Genomic DNA, 19,936 nt, shown 5'->3' with positions numbered 1-19,936 from the left:
GAAACCCCTAGACCCATGGAGAGGCTGCTCTTAATACCCAAACAACATCCAGAGTGGAGCTTACCGCATTGGCCCTCTGTGTTGTTGGCGAACAGATTGAAGGGCACCTCAACAGAGAAGATGAGGCCTGAGAACATGACTTGGACACCAATCTCCTGAATGGTAACGTACATCTTAACACCCACACGGGAGACGGCAATGCCATTCTGCTGGAAGCCTGGACTCACTACCTTGTTGTTGAAGATGATCTGGATACAGACAGCACAAGGACGTTTAGATAGGTCCCCAACCCAGAGCAAACCTGCCACAACCCCCTACGCACACACACACACACACACACACACACACACACACACACACACACACAGAGGAATTCCCACCTGGTTGGTCATGATCCCATTAACTGGCCTGCGGGTCAGCACCACACGGTCCTGGTGGTACTCCACAATGATGGACTGCGGGCAGGAAACACTGTCTCCCAGGTCACAGAAGTAGTTGTCAATGAGCACACGGAAGGGTCCAAACACAGGCACGATCTGCTGCACCAACACGTATGTGCAGTTATCCAGAAAACTGTAGTAGGTGCCATCAAATGTGATGTAGTGGGGATCACCCCAGCCGCTGCAAACACCTGTGGGTGCCAGGGAGCTTACCTTATAGACTGACTCTTATGCAACTGCTCCAGCCCCTCCCCCACAGCCTCCTAATCAAAAACTCTTGAGACCTTTGTACCCTCATGACACATATGGATGGTCCCTGCCTGGCAGGTCCTTCATAAGCTGCTAGGATTCTGAGACACAGAGAACCCTCCTCTTCCCCCACTGGGCTCTATGGCTCTGGGACTCAGTTCTCTCTACTTGGCATCCCCATCCCCAACTTGATAACGGAAAGTCTTTCCTGGAGCCCTCATCCTCTCCTCTTCTGTCATATGTCCCCCCTTTTGAACCCTATCCCCACTCACACTGGCACTGGTAGTGCTGGCAGCAACCATCCTGGTCATCCACCTTCAGGGGTGGGTAGCCGTTGGCACAAGATGGTGCTTTCATCTCTGGACACTGGCGTGGACTTAGGGAGACGACATTGTTGCCCTCACAGGTGGCTTGGGAGCAATTAGGCATGGGCCAGTTCTCCCCTTTCTGCAGAAACAAAGCCAGCTATGGGTCTGAGTCCTGGGCCAGGGAATCACCTCAAGGCTCTGTATCCCCATTCCAGCCCCTGTCTTAGCCTCATCCCTGCCAAAGTATGTAACTGGCTACGAGGGACCACAATGTGGAAATGCCCCACCCCTGAGTTTCACCCCCTTCCATGTGTCACTACATCCATGGGGGTACTATCACCTCTGATACCTTCACTCTCATTGGGGGGAGTTTTAACCTTCAGGCCCAACACCCAACTACCCAACTATCAATACCGTACTGGTATAACCAGACACACAAAGCCATAAAAAGACTCAGCCCAAAACTCATCCTGTATCAACTGGGGGTTGCTGATCTTCATGAGAACTTAAGCTGAAGTATAATTGCAAATACACCAAGGTCTTCACAGTGGCGCTCAGGCTCCAGGAAGGATAGCAGATAGACTTACCATTCTGGGAGGGAACACATTGCACCGATTCCTCTCCATGACAGGGACGATGGGAGATGTAGAGGTGGACAGAGCTGTTGCAGGGGTCGGCATGGTGGAAGGGCAGTCCTTACTAACCCCTCTATCCACCTGGCAGGTCAGGTTGCAATAGGCATAGTAACAGTGCCCGTCCAGATCTGTCTTGTTGTAGATCATGGATCCTGCAAGATCAAGAGAAAGGAAGAGTTTGCAGAGGCACTGCGAGAAAAGTCTGCTCCCCAAACAGTGGGTTGCCAACCTAAAACCTTCCACTCAATGAAAGAAGAAAAAGACAAGAAATGTTTGAAGGTAATTGTGACACCATCTGCCAAATCCAAGAACTTTCACGGAAGAAAATCAAGGAACAGAGTACCTTAGGAAGCTGCGTAAAGACACCCCACTTACCGATAGGATATAGTTGGCCTGACACGTTGCACACACAAGGAGTGGTAAAATGTCCAGCAGGGCTCGACGATGATAATGGGGACACAGATGAGGGTGACACAAATGGAAATGAGGGCTTGAGGGGTGTTGTCACAGGGGGAGTCCAATAGGTATCGGGGCAGCCTTCAGGCAAACGGCAGCACAGGACTCGCACCTCATAGTTGAGGCACATCCCGGAGATGTCCTGCTGGTCCCGGTTCCTGCACACCAGGCCCACAGTGGGGTCACACTGCACCACCTGACCCAGATCCTCCAGCCGCACATCAGGGTGATTCTCAGCCCTGCATTCCAGCTGTGCGATCTCCTCTGGCCGGTGACAGATCCTCTCTCCGCTCCTCAGGATGTTGCTGTAGGTTTCCAGGTCCCCTCCATGTGGCCCAGGCACCGGGAAGTCAGTGTCAAACCACTTGGTCCAGTTGCACTGGGGCTGGCAGTGGGTGGTCAGTGGGGAGGAAGTCGTCCCAGGATGAGGCCCAGGGCCTGTGGTGCTCAGAGGACCCGAGGTGGCTCTGGTTGCAGGCACAGAGGTGGTGCTGGTTCTTCCCATGGATGTCGTGCTGGCTGGCTGCCCAGAGGTGGTTGTGGTGTCTCTGATGGACACGGTGCTGCCTGGCTGCCCAGAGGTTGAACTGGTCTGAGTTTTGAGGGTAGAGCTCACTGTTCTTGAAGAGGGTGAGCTTGTTTGGGGTGTGTTGGTAGTCCTTGCTGTCTGCTCTGAGGTGGTGCTGGTTCCCTTGGTAGACATGGTGCTGGCTGTGTGCTCAGAAATTGAGCTGGTTTGGGGTTTGGTGGTGGTCCTGGCTTTTCCTTTAGATGTTGAACTTGATCCAGGTATGGAGGTGGTGCTGGCTGTCTGCTCAGTGGTGGTTCTGGTGTCTCTGGTGGAAATAGTACTGGCCGTCTGCCCAGCAGTAGTGCTAGATTTTTCTATAAATGGTGAGCTTGTTTGGGGTGTGGAGGTGGTGCTGGCTGTCTGCACAGAGATGGTGCTGGTGTCTCTGGTGGACCCTGTGCTGACTGTTTGTCCAGAGACTGCACTGGTTCGAGGTGTGGAGGTGGTTCCGGCTGGCTGCCCAGACGTTGGTCTGGGTTTATGCAAGAAGGTTGTGCTGGCTGTGTGCTCAGAGGTGATTCTAGTGTCTCTGGTGGACATGGTGCTGGCTGGGTGCCCAGAGGTTGTGCTGGAATGTCCTATAGGTGTTGAGCTGGTTTGAGATTTGAAGGTAGTACTGGCCGAAGACTCAGAGCTTGGTTTAGGTTTAGGTGTGGATGTGGTGCTGGCTGTCTGTACAGAGGTGGTTCTGGTGTCCCTGGTGGAAATAGTCTGCCCAGAGGTGGTGCTGGATTTGTCTGTGAAGGGTGAGCTGGTTTGGGGTGTGGAGGTGGTGCTGGCTGTCTGCACAATGGTTGTCCTGGTTTGAGGCATGGACGTGCTGATTGCTGTATGAACAGAAGTGGTTCCAGGAACTGAACTGGTGGCAGTCTCACTTGGAGAGCTGGAAGGAGTGGCATGTGTGGTCTCAGGGCAGCCTTCAGGCACGCGGCAGCACAGGACTCGCACTTCATAGTTGAGGCACATCCCGGAGATGTCCTGCTGGTCCCGGTTCCTGCACACCAGGCCCACAGTGGGGTCACACTGTACCACCTGACCCAGATGCTCCAGCCGCACATCAGGGTGATTCTCAGCCCTGCATTCCAGCTGTGCGATCTCCTCTGGCCGGTGACAGATCCTCTCTCCGCTCCTCAGGATGTTGCTGTAGGTTTCCAGGTCCCCTCCATGTGGCCCAGGCACCGGGAAGTCAGTGTCAAACCACTTGGTCCAGTTGCACTGGGGCTGGCAGTGGGTGGTCAGTGGGGAGGAAGTCGTCCCAGGATGAGGCCCAGGGCCTGTGGTGCTCAGAGGACCCGAGGTGGCTCCGGTTGCAGGCACAGAGGTGGTGCTGGTTCTTCCCATGGATGTCGTGCTGGCTGGCTGCCCAGAGGTGGATGTGGTGTCTCTGATGGACACGGTGCTGCCTGGCTGCCCAGAGGTTGAACTGGTCTGAGTTTTGAGGGTAGAGCTCACTGTTCTTGAAGAGGGTGAGCTTGTTTGGGGTGTGTTGGTAGTCCTTGCTGTCTGCTCTGAGGTGGTGCTGGTTCCCTTGGTAGACATGGTGCTGGCTGTGTGCTCAGAAATTGAGCTGGTTTGGGGTTTGGTGGTGGTCCTGGCTTTTCCTTTAGATGTTGAACTTGATCCAGGTATGGAGGTGGTGCTGGCTGTCTGCTCAGTGGTGGTTCTGGTGTCTCTGGTGGAAATAGTACTGGCCGTCTGCCCAGCAGTAGTGCTAGATTTTTCTATAAATGGTGAGCTTGTTTGGGGTGTGGAGGTGGTGCTGGCTGTCTGCACAGAGATGGTGCTGGTGTCTCTGGTGGACCCTGTGCTGACTGTTTGTCCAGAGACTGCACTGGTTCGAGGTGTGGAGGTGGTTCTGGCTGAGGGCCCAGACGTTGGTCTGGGTTTATGCAAGAAGGTTGTGCTGGCTGTGTGCTCAGAGGTGATTCTAGTGTCTCTGGTGGACATGGTGCTGGCTGGGTGCCCAGAGGTTGTGCTGGAATGTCCTATAGGTGTTGAGCTGGTTTGAGATTTGAAGGTAGTACTGGCCGAAGACTCAGAGCTTGGTTTAGGTTTAGGTGTGGATGTGGTGCTGGCTGTCTGTACAGAGGTGGTTCTGGTGTCCCTGGTGGAAATAGTCTGCCCAGAGGTGGTGCTGGATTTGTCTATGAAGGGTGAGCTGGTTTGGGGTGTGGAGGTGGTGCTGGCTGTCTGCACAATGGTTGTCCTGGTTTGAGGCATGGACGTGCTGATTGCTGTATGAACAGAAGTGGTTCCAGGAACTGAACTGGTGGCAGTCTCACTTGGAGAGCTGGAAGGAGTGGCACGTGTGGTCTCAGGGCAGCCTTCAGGCACGCGGCAGCACAGGACTCGCACTTCATAGTTGAGGCACATCCCGGAGATGTCCTGCTGGTCCCGGTTCCTGCACACCAGGCCCACAGTGGGGTCACACTGTACCACCTGACCCAGATGCTCCAGCCGCACATCAGGGTGATTCTCAGCCCTGCATTCCAGCTGTGCGATCTCCTCTGGCCGGTGACAGATCCTCTCTCCGCTCCTCAGGATGTTGCTGTAGGTTTCCAGGTCCCCTCCATGTGGCCCAGGCACCGGGAAGTCAGTGTCAAACCACTTGGTCCAGTTGCACTGGGGCTGGCAGTGGGTGGTCAGTGGGGAGGAAGTCGTCCCAGGATGAGGCCCAGGGCCTGTGGTGCTCAGAGGACCCGAGGTGGCTCTGGTTGCAGGCACAGAGGTGGTGCTGGTTCTTCCCATGGATGTCGTGCTGGCTGGCTGCCCAGAGGTGGATGTGGTGTCTCTGATGGACACGGTGCTGCCTGGCTGCCCAGAGGTTGAACTGGTCTGAGTTTTGAGGGTAGAGCTCACTGTTCTTGAAGAGGGTGAGCTTGTTTGGGGTGTGTTGGTAGTCCTTGCTGTCTGCTCTGAGGTGGTGCTGGTTCCCTTGGTAGACATGGTGCTGGCTGTGTGCTCAGAAATTGAGCTGGTTTGGGGTTTGGTGGTGGTCCTGGCTTTTCCTTTAGATGTTGAACTTGATCCAGGTATGGAGGTGGTGCTGGCTGTCTGCTCAGTGGTGGTTCTGGTGTCTCTGGTGGAAATAGTACTGGCCGTCTGCCCAGCAGTAGTGCTAGATTTTTCTATAAATGGTGAGCTTGTTTGGGGTGTGGAGGTGGTGCTGGCTGTCTGCACAGAGATGGTGCTGGTGTCTCTGGTGGACCCTGTGCTGACTGTTTGTCCAGAGACTGCACTGGTTCGAGGTGTGGAGGTGGTTCCGGCTGGCTGCCCAGACGTTGGTCTGGGTTTATGCAAGAAGGTTGTGCTGGCTGTGTGCTCAGAGGTGATTCTAGTGTCTCTGGTGGACATGGTGCTGGCTGGGTGCCCAGAGGTTGTGCTGGAATGTCCTATAGGTGTTGAGCTGGTTTGAGATTTGAAGGTAGTACTGGCCGAAGACTCAGAGCTTGGTTTAGGTTTAGGTGTGGATGTGGTGCTGGCTGTCTGTACAGAGGTGGTTCTGGTGTCCCTGGTGGAAATAGTCTGCCCAGAGGTGGTGCTGGATTTGTCTATGAAGGGTGAGCTGGTTTGGGGTGTGGAGGTGGTGCTGGCTGTCTGCACAATGGTTGTCCTGGTTTGAGGCATGGACGTGCTGATTGCTGTATGAACAGAAGTGGTTCCAGGAACTGAACTGGTGGCAGTCTCACTTGGAGAGCTGGAAGGAGTGGCACGTGTGGTCTCAGGGCAGCCTTCAGGCACGCGGCAGCACAGGACTCGCACTTCATAGTTGAGGCACATCCCGGAGATGTCCTGCTGGTCCCGGTTCCTGCACACCAGGCCCACAGTGGGGTCACACTGTACCACCTGACCCAGATGCTCCAGCCGCACATCAGGGTGATTCTCAGCCCTGCATTCCAGCTGTGCGATCTCCTCTGGCTGGTGACAGATCCTCTCTCCGCTCCTCAGGATGTTGCTGTAGGTTTCCAGGTCCCCTCCATGTGGCCCAGGCACCGGGAAGTCAGTGTCAAACCACTTGGTCCAGTTGCACTGGGGCTGGCAGTGGGTGGTCAGTGGGGAGGAAGTCGTCCCAGGATGAGGCCCAGGGCCTGTGGTGCTCAGAGGACCCGAGGTGGCTCCGGTTGCAGGCACAGAGGTGGTGCTGGTTCTTCCCATGGATGTCGTGCTGGCTGGCTGCCCAGAGGTGGATGTGGTGTCTCTGATGGACACGGTGCTGCCTGGCTGCCCAGAGGTGGTACTGGTTTTCTTTGTAGAAGTTGAACTGGTCTGAATTTTGAAGGTAGAGTTCACTGTTCTTGTAGAGGGTGAGCTTGTTTGGGGTGTGTAGGTGGTACTTGCTATCTTCTCAGAGGTGGAGCTGGTGCCCTTGGTAGACATGGTGCTGGCTGGGTGTCCAGAGGTTGTGCTGGAATGTCCTATAGATGTTGAGCTGGTTTGAGGTTTGAAGGTAGTACTGGCCGAAGGCTCAGAGCTTGGTTTGGGTTTAGGTATGGATGTGGTGCTGGCTGTCTGCAAAGAGGTGGTTCTGGTGTCTCTGATGGAAATAGTCTGCCCAGAGGTGGTGCTGGATTTGTCTATGAAGGGTGAGCTGGTTTGGGGTGTGGAGGTGGTGCTGGCTGTCTGCACAGAGATGATGCTGGTGGACACTCTGCTGACTGTTTGTCCAGAGACTGCACTGGTTCGAGGTGTGGAGGTGGTTCCAGCTGGTTGCCCAGACGTTGGTCTGGGTTTATGCAAGAAGGTTGTGCTGGCTGTGTGCTCAGAGGTGATTCTAGTGTCTCTGGTGGACATGGTGCTGGCTGGGTGTCCAGAGGTTGTGCTGGAATGTCCTATAGGTGTTGAGCTGGTTTGAGATTTGAAGGTAGTACTGGCCGAAGACTCAGAGCTTGGTTTAGGTTTAGGTGTGGATGTGGTGCTGGCTGTCTGTACAGAGGTGGTTCTGGTGTCCCTGGTGGAAATAGTCTGCCCAGAGGTGGTGCTGGATTTGTCTATGAAGGGTGAGCTGGTTTGGGGTGTGGAGGTGGTGCTGGCTGTCTGCACAATGGTTGTCCTGGTTTGAGGCATGGACGTGCTGATTGCTGTATGAACAGAAGTGGTTCCAGGAACTGAACTGGTGGCAGTCTCACTTGGAGAGCTGGAAGGAGTGGCATGTGTGGTCTCAGGGCAGCCTTCAGGCACGCGGCAGCACAGGACTCGCACCTCATAGTTGAGGCACATCCCGGAGATGTCCTGCTGGTCCCGGTTCCTGCACACCAGGCCCACAGTGGGGTCACACTGTACCACCTGACCCAGATGCTCCAGCCGCACATCAGGGTGATTCTCAGCCCTGCATTCCAGCTGTGCGATCTCCTCTGGCCGGTGACAGATCCTCTCTCCGCTCCTCAGGATGTTGCTGTAGGTTTCCAGGTCCCCTCCATGTGGCCCAGGCACCGGGAAGTCAGTGTCAAACCACTTGGTCCAGTTGCACTGGGGCTGGCAGTGGGTGGTTACTGGCTCGGTGACTATGTGCGAACTCTCTGTAGCCAAGGTCTTTGTGTGTGTCATTGCTGAGTGAGTACTGGTGTCCGTGGTGGAAGAGGAACGCAAGCTCGTGGTCCTTTTGGTCTTCGTTTCCGTGCTTACTTCATGTGGTGTGGGATGAGTGGCAGCCGATGCAGTAGAACACATGTCCACCACTGTGCAACACTGTATCCGGATCTCATAGTTATAACAAATCGGTGGAAGCTGGTTCTTGTTCAGACAGATCAAGCCTTCCTCTCGGTTGCAGGTTACGTCCTGGCCCAGCTCTTCCAGGGGTGTGTTGGGAAAGAACTGAGCCCTGCACTCCACATTTTGCGGCTTCTCACAGAACTTGTAGCCTTTGGCTCTCAGGTTTAGGAAGCTGTCAAAATCTCCACTGTTTCTGCCAGGCCCAGGGTAGCTGCCATCTATCCAATCAGTCCAAGTGCAATGCTCCTGTCTGCATTCCTGGGTAGTCTCCAGGGAAGCCCTGGTGGACCCTGAAGTTGATACGGACACAGATGATGTGGCTGAAGTTGGTTCTGGCATTGGGCTAGTAGTGGACAGAGTTGTCTTAACCGTGGCAGAACTAACTGGGCCAGGGGTGGATGGCCTTGGAGCTGATGAAGAAGGATGCAAGGAAGAGGGGAAAGGCCCTGGTGCATGGGTAGAGTGACCTGACATCACCATGTTTTCTGTGTGGTCAGGGGAAGTGACAGGGGCTGAGGAGGTTATGGTCCCCATTGTAGTGCTCCTGGAGGTTATCACATGGGTGGTCTGGGTAGGACCACTGGGGGCCGGGCAGCTGATGGGGGTGCAGCACAGAACTCTGATCTGGTAGTTGTCACAGAGCCCCGACACCTGATCCCTGTTGTGACAGGTCAGTCCTGCACTTGCACTGCACTCCACGTGCTGCCCTAGGGCGTGAAGCGGCACCTCGGGGGCAGCCTCAGCACGGCAATCCACTTCCCTCGGCACTTGGCAGATCTGGTAGCCATGGGCACGGAGGTTCTCCAGAGTGTCAAAATCACCACCATCAATGCCACGTCCAGGACGGCTGGCATCCATCCAGGGAGACCAGGAGCACTCCTCCTCGCAGCCTGGCGTGGTTAAGGTGGAGGCTGTCGTAGATGCAGTCAAGGTAGAGGCTGTGGCAGGGGTCTCGACAGACAGCATGCTGCTGGTTGTTGGTGCAGCCCTGCTTGGGGACCCTGTGTACATGACACTCAGGGTAGGGCTGGGATGTGTGCTGGAGGGTGGCACTGAGGTCATGACTGTGGACAAAGGTAACAGGAGTAAGCATTAGGGCCTTGGGGCTGACCACCTAGTCCCTGGTCACATCCTCCTTCCTTATACATCAGCTGCCTTGGGTCTCATCACCATGGTTATACTAACTTTAAAAACTGAACACCATAGCCACATCCCTCAGCCTGTCTTCTCAGAACCTACTTCTTGGTGGACAGAAGTACAGTATATTAGGTCTACAAACAGACAAATTAATCTCATCTAAACAGAATCTTCTGTCCTGGCCATGCCCTGAGCAGAATCTACATGTTTATACCCTTCAAAACTACGCTGCAAGGGGCACGGGGGAAGAGACCTGAGGGATATCTAGGAATCCACACAGTGTAAGGCAAACAGGCAGCCATAAATTCTGGGAAAATCTCATGTACATCCAAAGTACTAGCCTGGGACCACTAATCATTAGAACCTGTAAGCTAAGGCCCTCACTCCCTTGGCATCGGGTCCAGTAGCTACAGACAGTGGTACCGTGGACGCCGGGCCTGCCAGAACGGGTCAAGGAGACTGATCCCTTCCTGCCGCGGGATAAAAACAGGCTAGCTATGTTCCTGACGTCCAACTCCGGGGCCCCTCCTTGAGTTTCAGGGCCTGCCACCAAGAGCACGAGCTAACCATTACCTAATATTCAGCAAGAGAAGCAGTACCAGTCAACAGAAAGAGAGACAACCCCCAGGAAGCCTAGCATTTTCTGCCACCGGTCATTTCTGCCTTACCAACTGGTGTGGAGAAGGAGAACGTGGTCGGGGGCACGGGAGTGGTGGGGCTGCAGGAGTCAGTAATCCTTTTGATGGTGCCGTTAGCCCCGCAGTGTGCAGAGATACAGCCTCCCATGCCATCTGTCGTGTTGTAGATGACTTCCCCGTGATGGAAGTCCTGCCCATTGTAGGTACAGACACAGGCTGTGGGAAATAGATGTTTAGCCTGTTAGGGTGCTAAGACACTGGTGATGACTCTCCCGCCCCCTCCCCTCCCGCCCGTCCCCGGCTCAGAGAAGGCTGCAGGTACTCACCAGAAACATCGTGGCTACAGCTCACACCGTTCTCTGTGCAAACGCTGTTAAGGGCAGAAAGAAGTGGGACTGAATGCATGGGAAATGGACCTGCCTGCACCCAGGGGGCTTAGTGTCGGTGATGAAGCAGCCCAGTTACCGCCCAAGCTGGAGGCTACGGTCCAGCCAAGTCCTACCCTTCAGCCTTTCATGATCTGCTCCACTAAAGTCACCCTCTCTCAAACATTGCCCCCATCAATAACCAATGGGGACAAGGTGGACTTCGACAGACATCGTCCCTTCGTCCCTGGGAGGACACTTGGCTGAGAACAATACCACTTTCACACGCAGCTGGATTGTAGGTCAAGGATGTCCTCCCTTTCACATGAGCCTAGGCCATAGGCATGCTCCCTCCCAGCTCAGCCGCAAGTCCAGGGTGTCTGTCCTCTCAGCTGAGCCTAAGACAAGAGTGTTCTCCTTCCTAGCTGAAGCTCTGTAGGCACGGGGCCCCACAGGGCTGGTGGTGTCACGCTTTCCCCTCAGCGCACACTCAGGCGGAGGGTGCTTCTAGCTGACGCTGTGAGTAAGTTTGGCTGGGCTCCCTGTGGCGTTCCAGGTTCTAGGCCGCTCTAACTGAATCACTTACCAGGAACGGCAGTTCTTGTCTGAAGGTACCGTAGCACCTGGTCGGTACGACTTCCCATTGATGCGGCAGAGACGTGAGGGGCTGACTGTACAGTTGGATACACACTGCATCGTGCCCTCATCAAAGATGGGGGCTGTTGGTGGGCACTTGGGGTAGCAGCCTGTGGACCAAGAGACCTGTGTCCTGGACAGTCCCCGCCCCTCCAGCCCTCTGACACCAGGGCCCAGGTCTGTCCTCAGTGCCCGGCTTCATCCACACTACTGTTTGAGTTTGAAACCCTACAGGATCCTCGTGGGATCAGGAAGAATTCCTCCCAACCAAGGGTCCCATCAGAAGACCCCAGGACTTGGATCCCAGGATAGATCCCAGTTCAGATCCTAGGAACCCAACACACCCTGCCCCTCCCAGTTCAGCCTTCCACCTACCTTCAAGGCCACGAAGATCTTGTAGGCAGTGTCCACTAGGGTTCTGGCAGGTGCGCATGCAGGGGGCCCCACACGGCTGGTAGTGCCACTCACACTGACCTTCTGGATTGTAGTAGTCACAGAAGAGCGCTGGAAAACAGGACACAAGCAGATGCACACACACACACACATTGGAGGGAGGGGTGTGTGTGTGTGTGTGTGTGTGTGTGTGTGTGTGTGTGTGTGTGTGTGTGCTGGCCAGAACCAAGCCAGGGGAGAAGAGGAGGATATATATATATGTATGTATGTATATCAACCATATCCCCAGTTCCACACTGGAGGTGTGCATGTGTGCATGCATGCATGTGTGTGTATGCTCGTGTATGCATATTTGTGTCCTGGCCAGAACCAAGCCAGAAGGAGCAAGGGACGTCATCACCCATCTCACCCCCAGTTCCACCCTTTAGCAACGCAGACAGATTCCCACTCACGGCAGATGTCCGGTGTCCTCCAGGACACACACACGCCCACTTCATGGCAGGCCTGGGCATAGGCAGCCACAGCAGTGCAGAAACACTCGCAGTCACCCCCTGAGTCGCAGGCACACGCGTCACTCACACAAGCTTCGTAGTACTTGGCAGGCTCCACCTGTAAGAGACAGAAGCTTCAGGCTCTGGAGACTCCTGTCTCCCTCAGCTCTTAGTGCATAATGATTTGGACCAGTTTCTACCAGTGTTCATGGTGACAAATGGATGACCATGAATGTCCAGTCAGGACATCATGGTGTCCATGGCTCCATCATGGAGTTGCCGCAAGCTTCCTCAGTCCGTGTTCAGAGTTAACAGCGCCCAAACCATGGCTCATTCTGCTGTACACACGTGGGTTCCCGACCGACACCCACACCCTTGGTTGATGGTTTCTCCATCCTAAAGTTCAGAGACCACCCAGCCCCATGCCGTACATGGGCGTGGCAGGCGGTGAAGGTCGCACTGTTGATGATGCTGCATTGCTTCTGGGCCCAGGACTTGCGGTAAGGGTTGGCAGTGCAGGGGTCCTTGGACACCAGGGCATCTGGGCAGGATGGGGAGAACTTCCAGCTGTTTCCAAACTCCAGCATGTCACCCACCACAGACTGGCTGCGCGTGGTGAAGTCATTGATGGCATTGTCGTCAAAGTTCCCACACAGGCCACAGACCCTGCCCTATAGAAGCACAGAGATTAGAGATACGGACCAGAGCCCCTTCCTGGAACCTGATATACACTCTGCTCTATTACCACCCAACTTCCTGAAGGAAGAGCCCAGGAAGAGCAGCAAGTGTGAGTTTAGAAGGCCCCTGGTGTCCAGTGGTGGTGTGTGGCACTTGTGCCCATCTTTGTCTGCCCCAGGACACAACCCCTGCCGATGATGTCCCAGGAGGCCTGTGAATCCCCCAGCTTGGCAGCTCAGGAAATCTCATTTCCCATTATTCCTATTAGACTACTTCGCCCTTCTTTCCTCCGCCCCGACCTTGGTGTCAGCTCTCAGTCACTTTGTAGGGTGAGCGTGGGGCTGTGGCATTCAGCTTAGAGTCTGTCTTAGACGGCAGTCCGAAACACTTCAGGGAGCTAGACAGCGGCCCCATGTTTGTCCCCTTCTAACCCTGGGCTTGTGAAAGGAGCCTTCTTAGGAACAGAATCTTTGAAGTTGTGGCCAAGTGAGATGAGGTCTCACTAAGGCAGGGGGAGTCCTGGATTTCCTGTCTAGTGTCCTTGTTAAAAAGAAAAATATAGGCAGCTACACACAGTCACCCACATAACAACAGAGAGAGACTAGGATAATGAAGCCACAATCCAAGGACACCTGGAGCCCCAGAGGCTACAGAGGTGAGGAAGGCCCTCCTGAACCTCCAGAGGCACGGCAGCCCTGTTGACATCACTTGGGCTCCTAGGGTCCAGATACAAAAGAGAACTGGCCACCCAGTCTGTGGTCACATGTTACAAAACTGCAAGATACACAGAGCAGGAGCTCACTGCTCTTCTAAAGGTCCTTCCCATCCATCCCCCCTCCAAAATGTAGTATATTAATTTTATTGTATGTGTATATATAAGGGATGCATTGCCACAGAGCTCTTCCGCGGAGGTCAGAGGACAGCTCGTGGGAGTCAGCTCTTCTACCGTGTGGGTCCTGGGGACTGAACCTCAAGCCTGAGCCCATCAGGCTTCTCAACAAGCACTTTACCCACTGAGCCACATCTCAGCCTGCCCTCCTCTGTCTCTCCGTGTGTGTCGCTTTCTGTCCATCTCTGTCTCCTGTGTGTGTCTCTCTCTCTGTGTCTCCATCTTTCTCTCTCTAGCTCTCTGTGTGTTTCTGTCTCTTTCTGTTCATGCCTCCAGCCCCATGTGTGTCCCAGCCTCATGGTACCCCAGCCCCTGAGAGGGCTTTCCTGGCTCAGCCTCACCTTGAACTCAGGGCTGAGTCTGAGAAAGATGCTGGTCTTCCTGTCCCACTGAAGCACCAGGCCAATGTCGGTTTCCACCACCAGGTAGATGCCCATCTGGTGGACATAGTAGGGAGGCTCCTGCCCGGTACCCTTCTGGACCACCTCCACCTTGCCATCGGTCAGCTTCAGCTCATAATTCTGTGTGACAAGGGGTCCTCAGGGGCTAGCCAGGGCCACACCCCCTCAGGTGTGCCTCTGCCCCACTGTGGAGCCTCCATCCCACTCACCCCCAGGAAGATCTTGATATCCTTGGAGCAGGTGGTTCCGGTGGTACCACAGGGGATGTTCTCGGTGACAACACGAAAGGCATCCTGGAAGCTGCCGATCCCATCACAGTGGTCCTGGAGGAACAGAAGGCCGTTAGGGGATAGGGAAGGGTGGTGAGAACCTGGGGTTGAGGCTGTCCGTCAGGCATACCTGCAACAGCGTGTACTCGCAGTTCCCACTGAAGCTGTAACGCTGCCCATCGAAAGTGATGTAGTGGCCATCCCCATACACAGCACAGGTGGCCAGGCAGGGCTTGTCTGTACACTGCCACATCCTGTTCTCACAGGTGCTACATAGAAGATGGAGGTCAGCTGAGCACTCCCAGGGAATGGGAACCTTCCCAGAGGCTCTGTGGGGACCCCTTACGGGAAACCAAAGCAGAGCCCAGGCACCTTGGGAGCCTGTGCTGTGTATGTCCAACAGAGGCCATGCTGGGGCTTAGTCCATTCCTAATAAGGACCTCTGTGCCTGGTGACAGCCTGGAAACCCACCCCTTCTGCTGTGTCCCCCACATACCAGTTGTTGCATCCCACTTGGATGGTCTCCCCAGGCCTGTAAGTGGCCTCGTTGTGCACACAAGGACAGTCCTCAGCAGCAACACAACCTCCATTACCATCTGCCACCAACCCGTCGGGGCACACACAGCCAGGAACGCATTCAGAGCTATACTGCAGGACATATGGAGAGGGAGATGGGATTGGATATGGATGGATGTTTGGGGCTGAGATGTCCTCTTTACCTGCAGGACTGCAGGTGTCATGGGAGCAGAAAGCTCAACAGAAGGGTATCCAGGGGTGCTCTGGGAACACAGTCTAGCCAGGCTGCCCCGACAGCATTGGAGAGCCCTGCTGCTCTGAAGATGTCCACAGATACCATAGCGGAAGAGGTCAAGGAAGTAAGGGGGTCATCCAGGAGGTCCTAGAGCAGGTTATTAGGGAGCAACCGGCTCACTTACACAGGTCATGTCCAGGGTGTGGCAGCTCTTCTGACATCCTGCTCCAGTATCCCCAGATGTGGCATTGCGGCAGTCAGAATAGATCATGGGTGCATCACACACTGGAGAAGGAAGGGAACCATTGAGGTGATGCCATCCACCCCTGCCAAGCTTTCTCTGAGGGATGCCAGTGCTGTAATGTCTCAGCCATTGTTTCCAGACAGCCGAGCCTGTGGCTGCCCTGTGGTGGGGGCAGTGAGCACATCTCTGTATTATGCATGCTAGGGTGTGTGTGTGTGTGTGTGTGTGTGTGTGTGTGGTGTGTGTGTGTGTGTTGGGAGTGCACTGAGTGTTTTCATGACTATGTGTGCACAGTGTCTACACCCTCATCGCCCCTGTTCCTGAGCCCAAGGCACAGACTGTACCAGACACAGTGAGCTGATTATTAACCCCAGCTCTGTTCCCTTGGGAAGGGCATCAGCTCTGACACGTATTTGGATGTATTCTCCCAGAGTTGATGGGCTCCCTCATAGGCTCACCTGGAGTCGGAGCAGGGCCTCCGATGCAGGTCAGTGTCCCTTGGGTGCAGGTGCTGCAAGGAGAGGGCTGTTAGAACATCATCCACTCTGGACCCCTGAATCCCTGCCATGTCCTCCTTGTCTGCACGGCCACACATGCATGAGAGCAGGGTGACTGGGGGGTCCCCTGGGAGGACAGTCTGCCGGGCCTAAGGATCTTACCAAACGGCCCCACTCTCGTGCACAGACTCGCCGTTGGGAACTGCGGATCCCCTGTGGTAGCAGGGACAGCTGGTGGCCTGCACACATTTGCCTGAATCATCCAGGAAGGTGCCTGCAGGGCAGGTGCAACCATCTACAGGGCTGAAGTTGACATGGCAGGTGACATCTTCCTCGTGCAATGCACGACAGGTGGGCTGGCAGGTGCTAATGTGGTATTGATAGGTCATCGACTTGGGGCAGGTAGTTGTAGGCTTTGCTGTGTGGGAGCAGAAGGAAGAGGACACTTGGGACACTGGTAGACACATAGCCCAGCAAACGACGACAGAGGGTCTAACAGTTCAAGGCCTTCCCAGCTCCCACAAAAAGCTCCTGATTAGGGCTCTTAGTCACAATGGCTTGGGTCTCCCCAAGTTTCAGAAACCAGTGTAGCGATAGGACCCTTAGAGCATCCAATCAGCTGCTAGGCCATAGGTGGGGCCCTGTCCTGTAGAGAAAGTGAGCCCAGCTGTTCTGTGGAGAACACTCACTGCAGACGCCATCTCTCCAGCCACTGAGCAGCACGCCTTTGGCAGCACAGGCGTGCACATAGGAGGACAGGGCGGCACACATGCAGTCCTCGCTCTTCTCACAGTTGCACGTGTCAAACATGCAGTTCTGGGGGTGGGGACATCAGAGCATCAGGGACCCAGCCTCACAGCCAGGAGCCTGGCATCGGACTGGGATCCATTCCTACACACACAACTCAACATATTCCCACCTTCCTTCCCTTCCTCAGGACACTGCCCCATCCCCCATGCCCCTCTAATTTGTTTTAGTGTTGGTAGCTCCCATGTAGCCCACCTTCCCTCTAGGACGTGGGTTCTGGGAAGAGCCTGGCTCTTTGTCTCTGGCCCACCAGGTCCGGCCCTGGAACACTCTGTCTTCCTTACTGTTCTGTTACTCGCATTTCTCAAAAGCTTCGTGTTTAGCCCTGTTTCTAGTGTAGACCGGAGGCTTGATCTAGACTCAGTGAACAATGATGAGCGGATACGTGAAGGAATGTGGATGTCAGGAATGGAAGCAGAGAGACAGACTGGGAGAATATTATTCCTGCCACCTGCTGCCTCTCAATTGCCTCCCTCAGGAGTCCTCTGATCCTCCCAAAGGGGGACACAGAAGGCGGTGTCGGAGTCCTAGCTAGTGGCAGAGCCGGCATTACCGAGTAGTAGGTGCTGGGGTTCACGGTGGTGTGGCACTTGGAAAATGGGCCACTGGCGTCAGTCAGCTGAGAACACCAGTGCTGGGCGTACTTCTCTGTGGATGGAAGAGAACCCATCAGCCACTTACTCACGCCAGCCCAGGCTTCCCCCTCCCCCCGTCTCGTGACATCCTGCATCTCTGTGCAGACAGACATCATGGGCGCTGCTGAGTCATACTGCAGGTGACACCACAGGTATCACTGCCACACACAAGGCATTGGAAAGCTATAGTCGTTGTTTCTCTTCTTTCCTGTGTCCCCAGAGCCCTCACCTCTTAGGAATGGGAATGGCCATCACCGTGGACAATAGTCAAGACTTCTGGACCAAAATACAGAGGCAAAGGGGGCAGTACCAGCTGATCCTGACCCGCACCTCCTCAGCCCTACTTGGGGGCCGGACGGTGTCACATCACAACTACATTAGAGTCCTGTGTCCTTTCTTTGACCCTGAAGCAGGGCCCCTAATATCCAATGCCCTGTGTGCATCGTGCAGCGGGTGAGGTCCCTAGCCATCTGTGACTCTGTGCTGGAGATCCTCAGTCCTCCCCGCATACGGTAGGCATGGGTGCTGGTCACTACTCTTTCCTGGGGTACCCACGCTTGTCTCACTTGTACTACTGTGTGCTATAAACTGCAGCAATATATTTTCTAAAATACTGTTTGCCTTCAAGAAGACTGAACTATGGCAGGAGCTGAAGCCGAGTTAACAATATGCCTTGCATTCACTTAAGACAGGGCACTCAAGTTGCTGTCCTGCTGTGGTCAGCCTGTTTGAGTTTAACCTGACTTCGAGAGAACAATGTAACTGACCTGACTATACCTTGGGTTTCCTCTGTAATTAGCTTTACAACCTAAGTTAAATGCATAGTTTTAATCTTCAAGTGTGTACTTCTCCATGCCCCCAACCCAGAATAAGGAAAGTGTGTTATGATAATCATTTGCTGGAAGCAACCAACAGGTCAAAAGCAACATTGCAAAAAAAAAAAAAAACAAAAAAACCCACAAATGCTGGCAGCAACATTCAGACACAGACTGATGGGGTCTATGCGGTTTTGAGTGTGGTCCTGGGGCAGCTGGCGTCAGTAAAGTAACTTTTTCCTTTGTAAAACTCTGCTAAACATTTCTATGGGAAAGAATTCTTCACTCGTTCCTCATGCCATATTTTCCATGCGGCTCAATTAATATGGGGCAAAACCCTTTGTTACAGAGAGACAACACGGAGATCAAATACTATAGATGGACCTCTGCCTACAGACTATAGACAGATGGAAAACACTAGGAGAAAAATGGAGAATTCAAATTTAGTTGCTTTCAGTCAACCTTTTCCAAGAAGAAGCTTCCTTTTTCACTCCTCAATATGACATCTGCAGATTTTGGTGCCCTCTCTGGGGTTTCTTTAACATGTGATTGACACAACACACTACAAACTAGTTTGCCTACTCACCGCCTCAGGGTAGACGACTGGATACCAGGTCAGGTCAGAGCTGGCTGAAAAAATGCTTCTTGGGGAAGTAACCAGCTCAGAAACGGAAGCAAGTAAGCCAACCCCGAGCACCCAACAGAATGTAGGCTCACCATTCTCCACGCTGAGCGAGCAGGGGTCCTCAAAGATATTCTTGACGTTCGGACAAGCCGCCTGGGTCTTGAAGGTGTTGAAGAAGGCAGCTGCTGTACCCTCCACAACCCCGCTGATGGTCTGGAAATCGTCTGCCTGGATACTGTTGAAATTCCCACAGAGCCCTAGGAATGGGAGAGCAGGTTGAGGCCCCATGTGGGCTCTAGAATGGAATGGGCTTAAGTCCAGAGTCAGGGCCTCTTACCACAGGTTAGACCCCTGAGCTCAGGTGCCAGCCGCACAAACACCTGCATGAGGGGCACCAGCTGGATCTCAAGCTGCAGACCCATGTGGGTCTCGGCAATGATGAAGAAGGTTGAAGGCCGGAAGAGGGTAACATTGGCTGTGGGCAGAAGATAGGAGTTTCAGGGTGGGGGTGTCCCGTGGGATGGGGATACACAGTTTAGAATCATAAGCAGTCCTCACCTGTAGACACTGGCAGCTGGGTATAAATCTGGTTCACAAAGACCTCTCCAGTGGCTTTCACCACGACCACCTAGAAACAATGCCTGAGTCAACTGGGGTCAGTATGGAACCAAGGAAGTGTCTCCCAACTGTCCCCTGGCAGCCCACACAGGCTGTGATGTGTGCTTGCTAGGTCTGGGAGGTCCTGCTACAAAGCTGTTGTCCCCATGTGGTTAACTTACATCCCAAGATCTATCCCCATACTTCCCCTGGTTTCCTAAACTTTGAAAAGAATCATAGTCTAAGTAATATAAAAACAGAAATTAATGTATAAAAATAACTTGAGTGGGGTTGTATTGGACAGATGCTTGAGTCCTCTTTTCTTGGAGCCAACTGGTACAATCACAAAAGCACCAGAGCCAAACAATTGCAGTGTTCCACTTGAGGGTCGTCCCCAGAAAGATCCACAACTAGTGCATTCACTCTCTGTTCGGGATGTGTATCCAGGCAACGGCCCGTGTGAACATATCCCTCCCACCCGGCCCCAGGACCTGTCTCTACCAGAGCTCCCCTCAGCTCCCCCCATGATACTCACGGTCTGCCCCCCACCCAGGCTCAGCGTCACACTCTTCAGACAAGTCTCGCTGTCTGTCAGCCCACACTTCCGAAGCTCAGCCAGCACAGTGAAGATATTGCTGTCACAGGGCTGCAGGGGGCGATACAGGTCCTGGCACACCACGCAAACCCAGCCCACCTCACC

General features: G+C 54.2%; 1 protein-coding gene across 1 annotated transcript in view; it reads right to left on the bottom strand.

The window, feature by feature from the left end:
* The window catches only part of Muc5ac (mucin 5AC, oligomeric mucus/gel-forming), a 29,305-nt gene that overhangs the window by 2,933 nt on the left and 6,436 nt on the right, over nucleotides 1-19,936 (bottom strand). The window contains exons 11-36 of the mRNA XM_038310898.2: nucleotides 19,772-19,882; nucleotides 19,198-19,267; nucleotides 18,977-19,114; nucleotides 18,732-18,896; nucleotides 17,118-17,212; nucleotides 16,447-16,573; nucleotides 15,920-16,175; nucleotides 15,719-15,771; nucleotides 15,201-15,301; nucleotides 14,762-14,913; nucleotides 14,396-14,534; nucleotides 14,206-14,319; nucleotides 13,937-14,116; nucleotides 12,460-12,699; nucleotides 11,990-12,146; nucleotides 11,520-11,648; nucleotides 11,095-11,254; nucleotides 10,470-10,513; nucleotides 10,174-10,359; nucleotides 8,841-9,420; nucleotides 4,775-8,771; nucleotides 2,008-4,447; nucleotides 1,585-1,784; nucleotides 962-1,136; nucleotides 381-631; nucleotides 65-248 (exon numbers count right to left, since the gene is read on the bottom strand). Of these exons, the coding sequence (XP_038166826.2) occupies nucleotides 65-248; nucleotides 381-631; nucleotides 962-1,136; nucleotides 1,585-1,784; nucleotides 2,008-4,447; nucleotides 4,775-8,771; nucleotides 8,841-9,420; nucleotides 10,174-10,359; nucleotides 10,470-10,513; nucleotides 11,095-11,254; nucleotides 11,520-11,648; nucleotides 11,990-12,146; nucleotides 12,460-12,699; nucleotides 13,937-14,116; nucleotides 14,206-14,319; nucleotides 14,396-14,534; nucleotides 14,762-14,913; nucleotides 15,201-15,301; nucleotides 15,719-15,771; nucleotides 15,920-16,175; nucleotides 16,447-16,573; nucleotides 17,118-17,212; nucleotides 18,732-18,896; nucleotides 18,977-19,114; nucleotides 19,198-19,267; nucleotides 19,772-19,882 (10,444 nt within the window). The remainder of the gene's footprint in view (nucleotides 1-64; nucleotides 249-380; nucleotides 632-961; nucleotides 1,137-1,584; nucleotides 1,785-2,007; nucleotides 4,448-4,774; nucleotides 8,772-8,840; nucleotides 9,421-10,173; nucleotides 10,360-10,469; nucleotides 10,514-11,094; nucleotides 11,255-11,519; nucleotides 11,649-11,989; nucleotides 12,147-12,459; nucleotides 12,700-13,936; nucleotides 14,117-14,205; nucleotides 14,320-14,395; nucleotides 14,535-14,761; nucleotides 14,914-15,200; nucleotides 15,302-15,718; nucleotides 15,772-15,919; nucleotides 16,176-16,446; nucleotides 16,574-17,117; nucleotides 17,213-18,731; nucleotides 18,897-18,976; nucleotides 19,115-19,197; nucleotides 19,268-19,771; nucleotides 19,883-19,936) is intronic.

Source organism: Arvicola amphibius, chromosome 1, assembly GCF_903992535.2.
Source record: "Arvicola amphibius chromosome 1, mArvAmp1.2, whole genome shotgun sequence".
In the NCBI taxonomy this organism is placed as follows: Eukaryota; Metazoa; Chordata; class Mammalia; order Rodentia; family Cricetidae; genus Arvicola; species Arvicola amphibius.
Note: the sequence above shows the minus strand (reverse complement) of the source record. Positions and strands in the feature narration are given on the sequence as shown.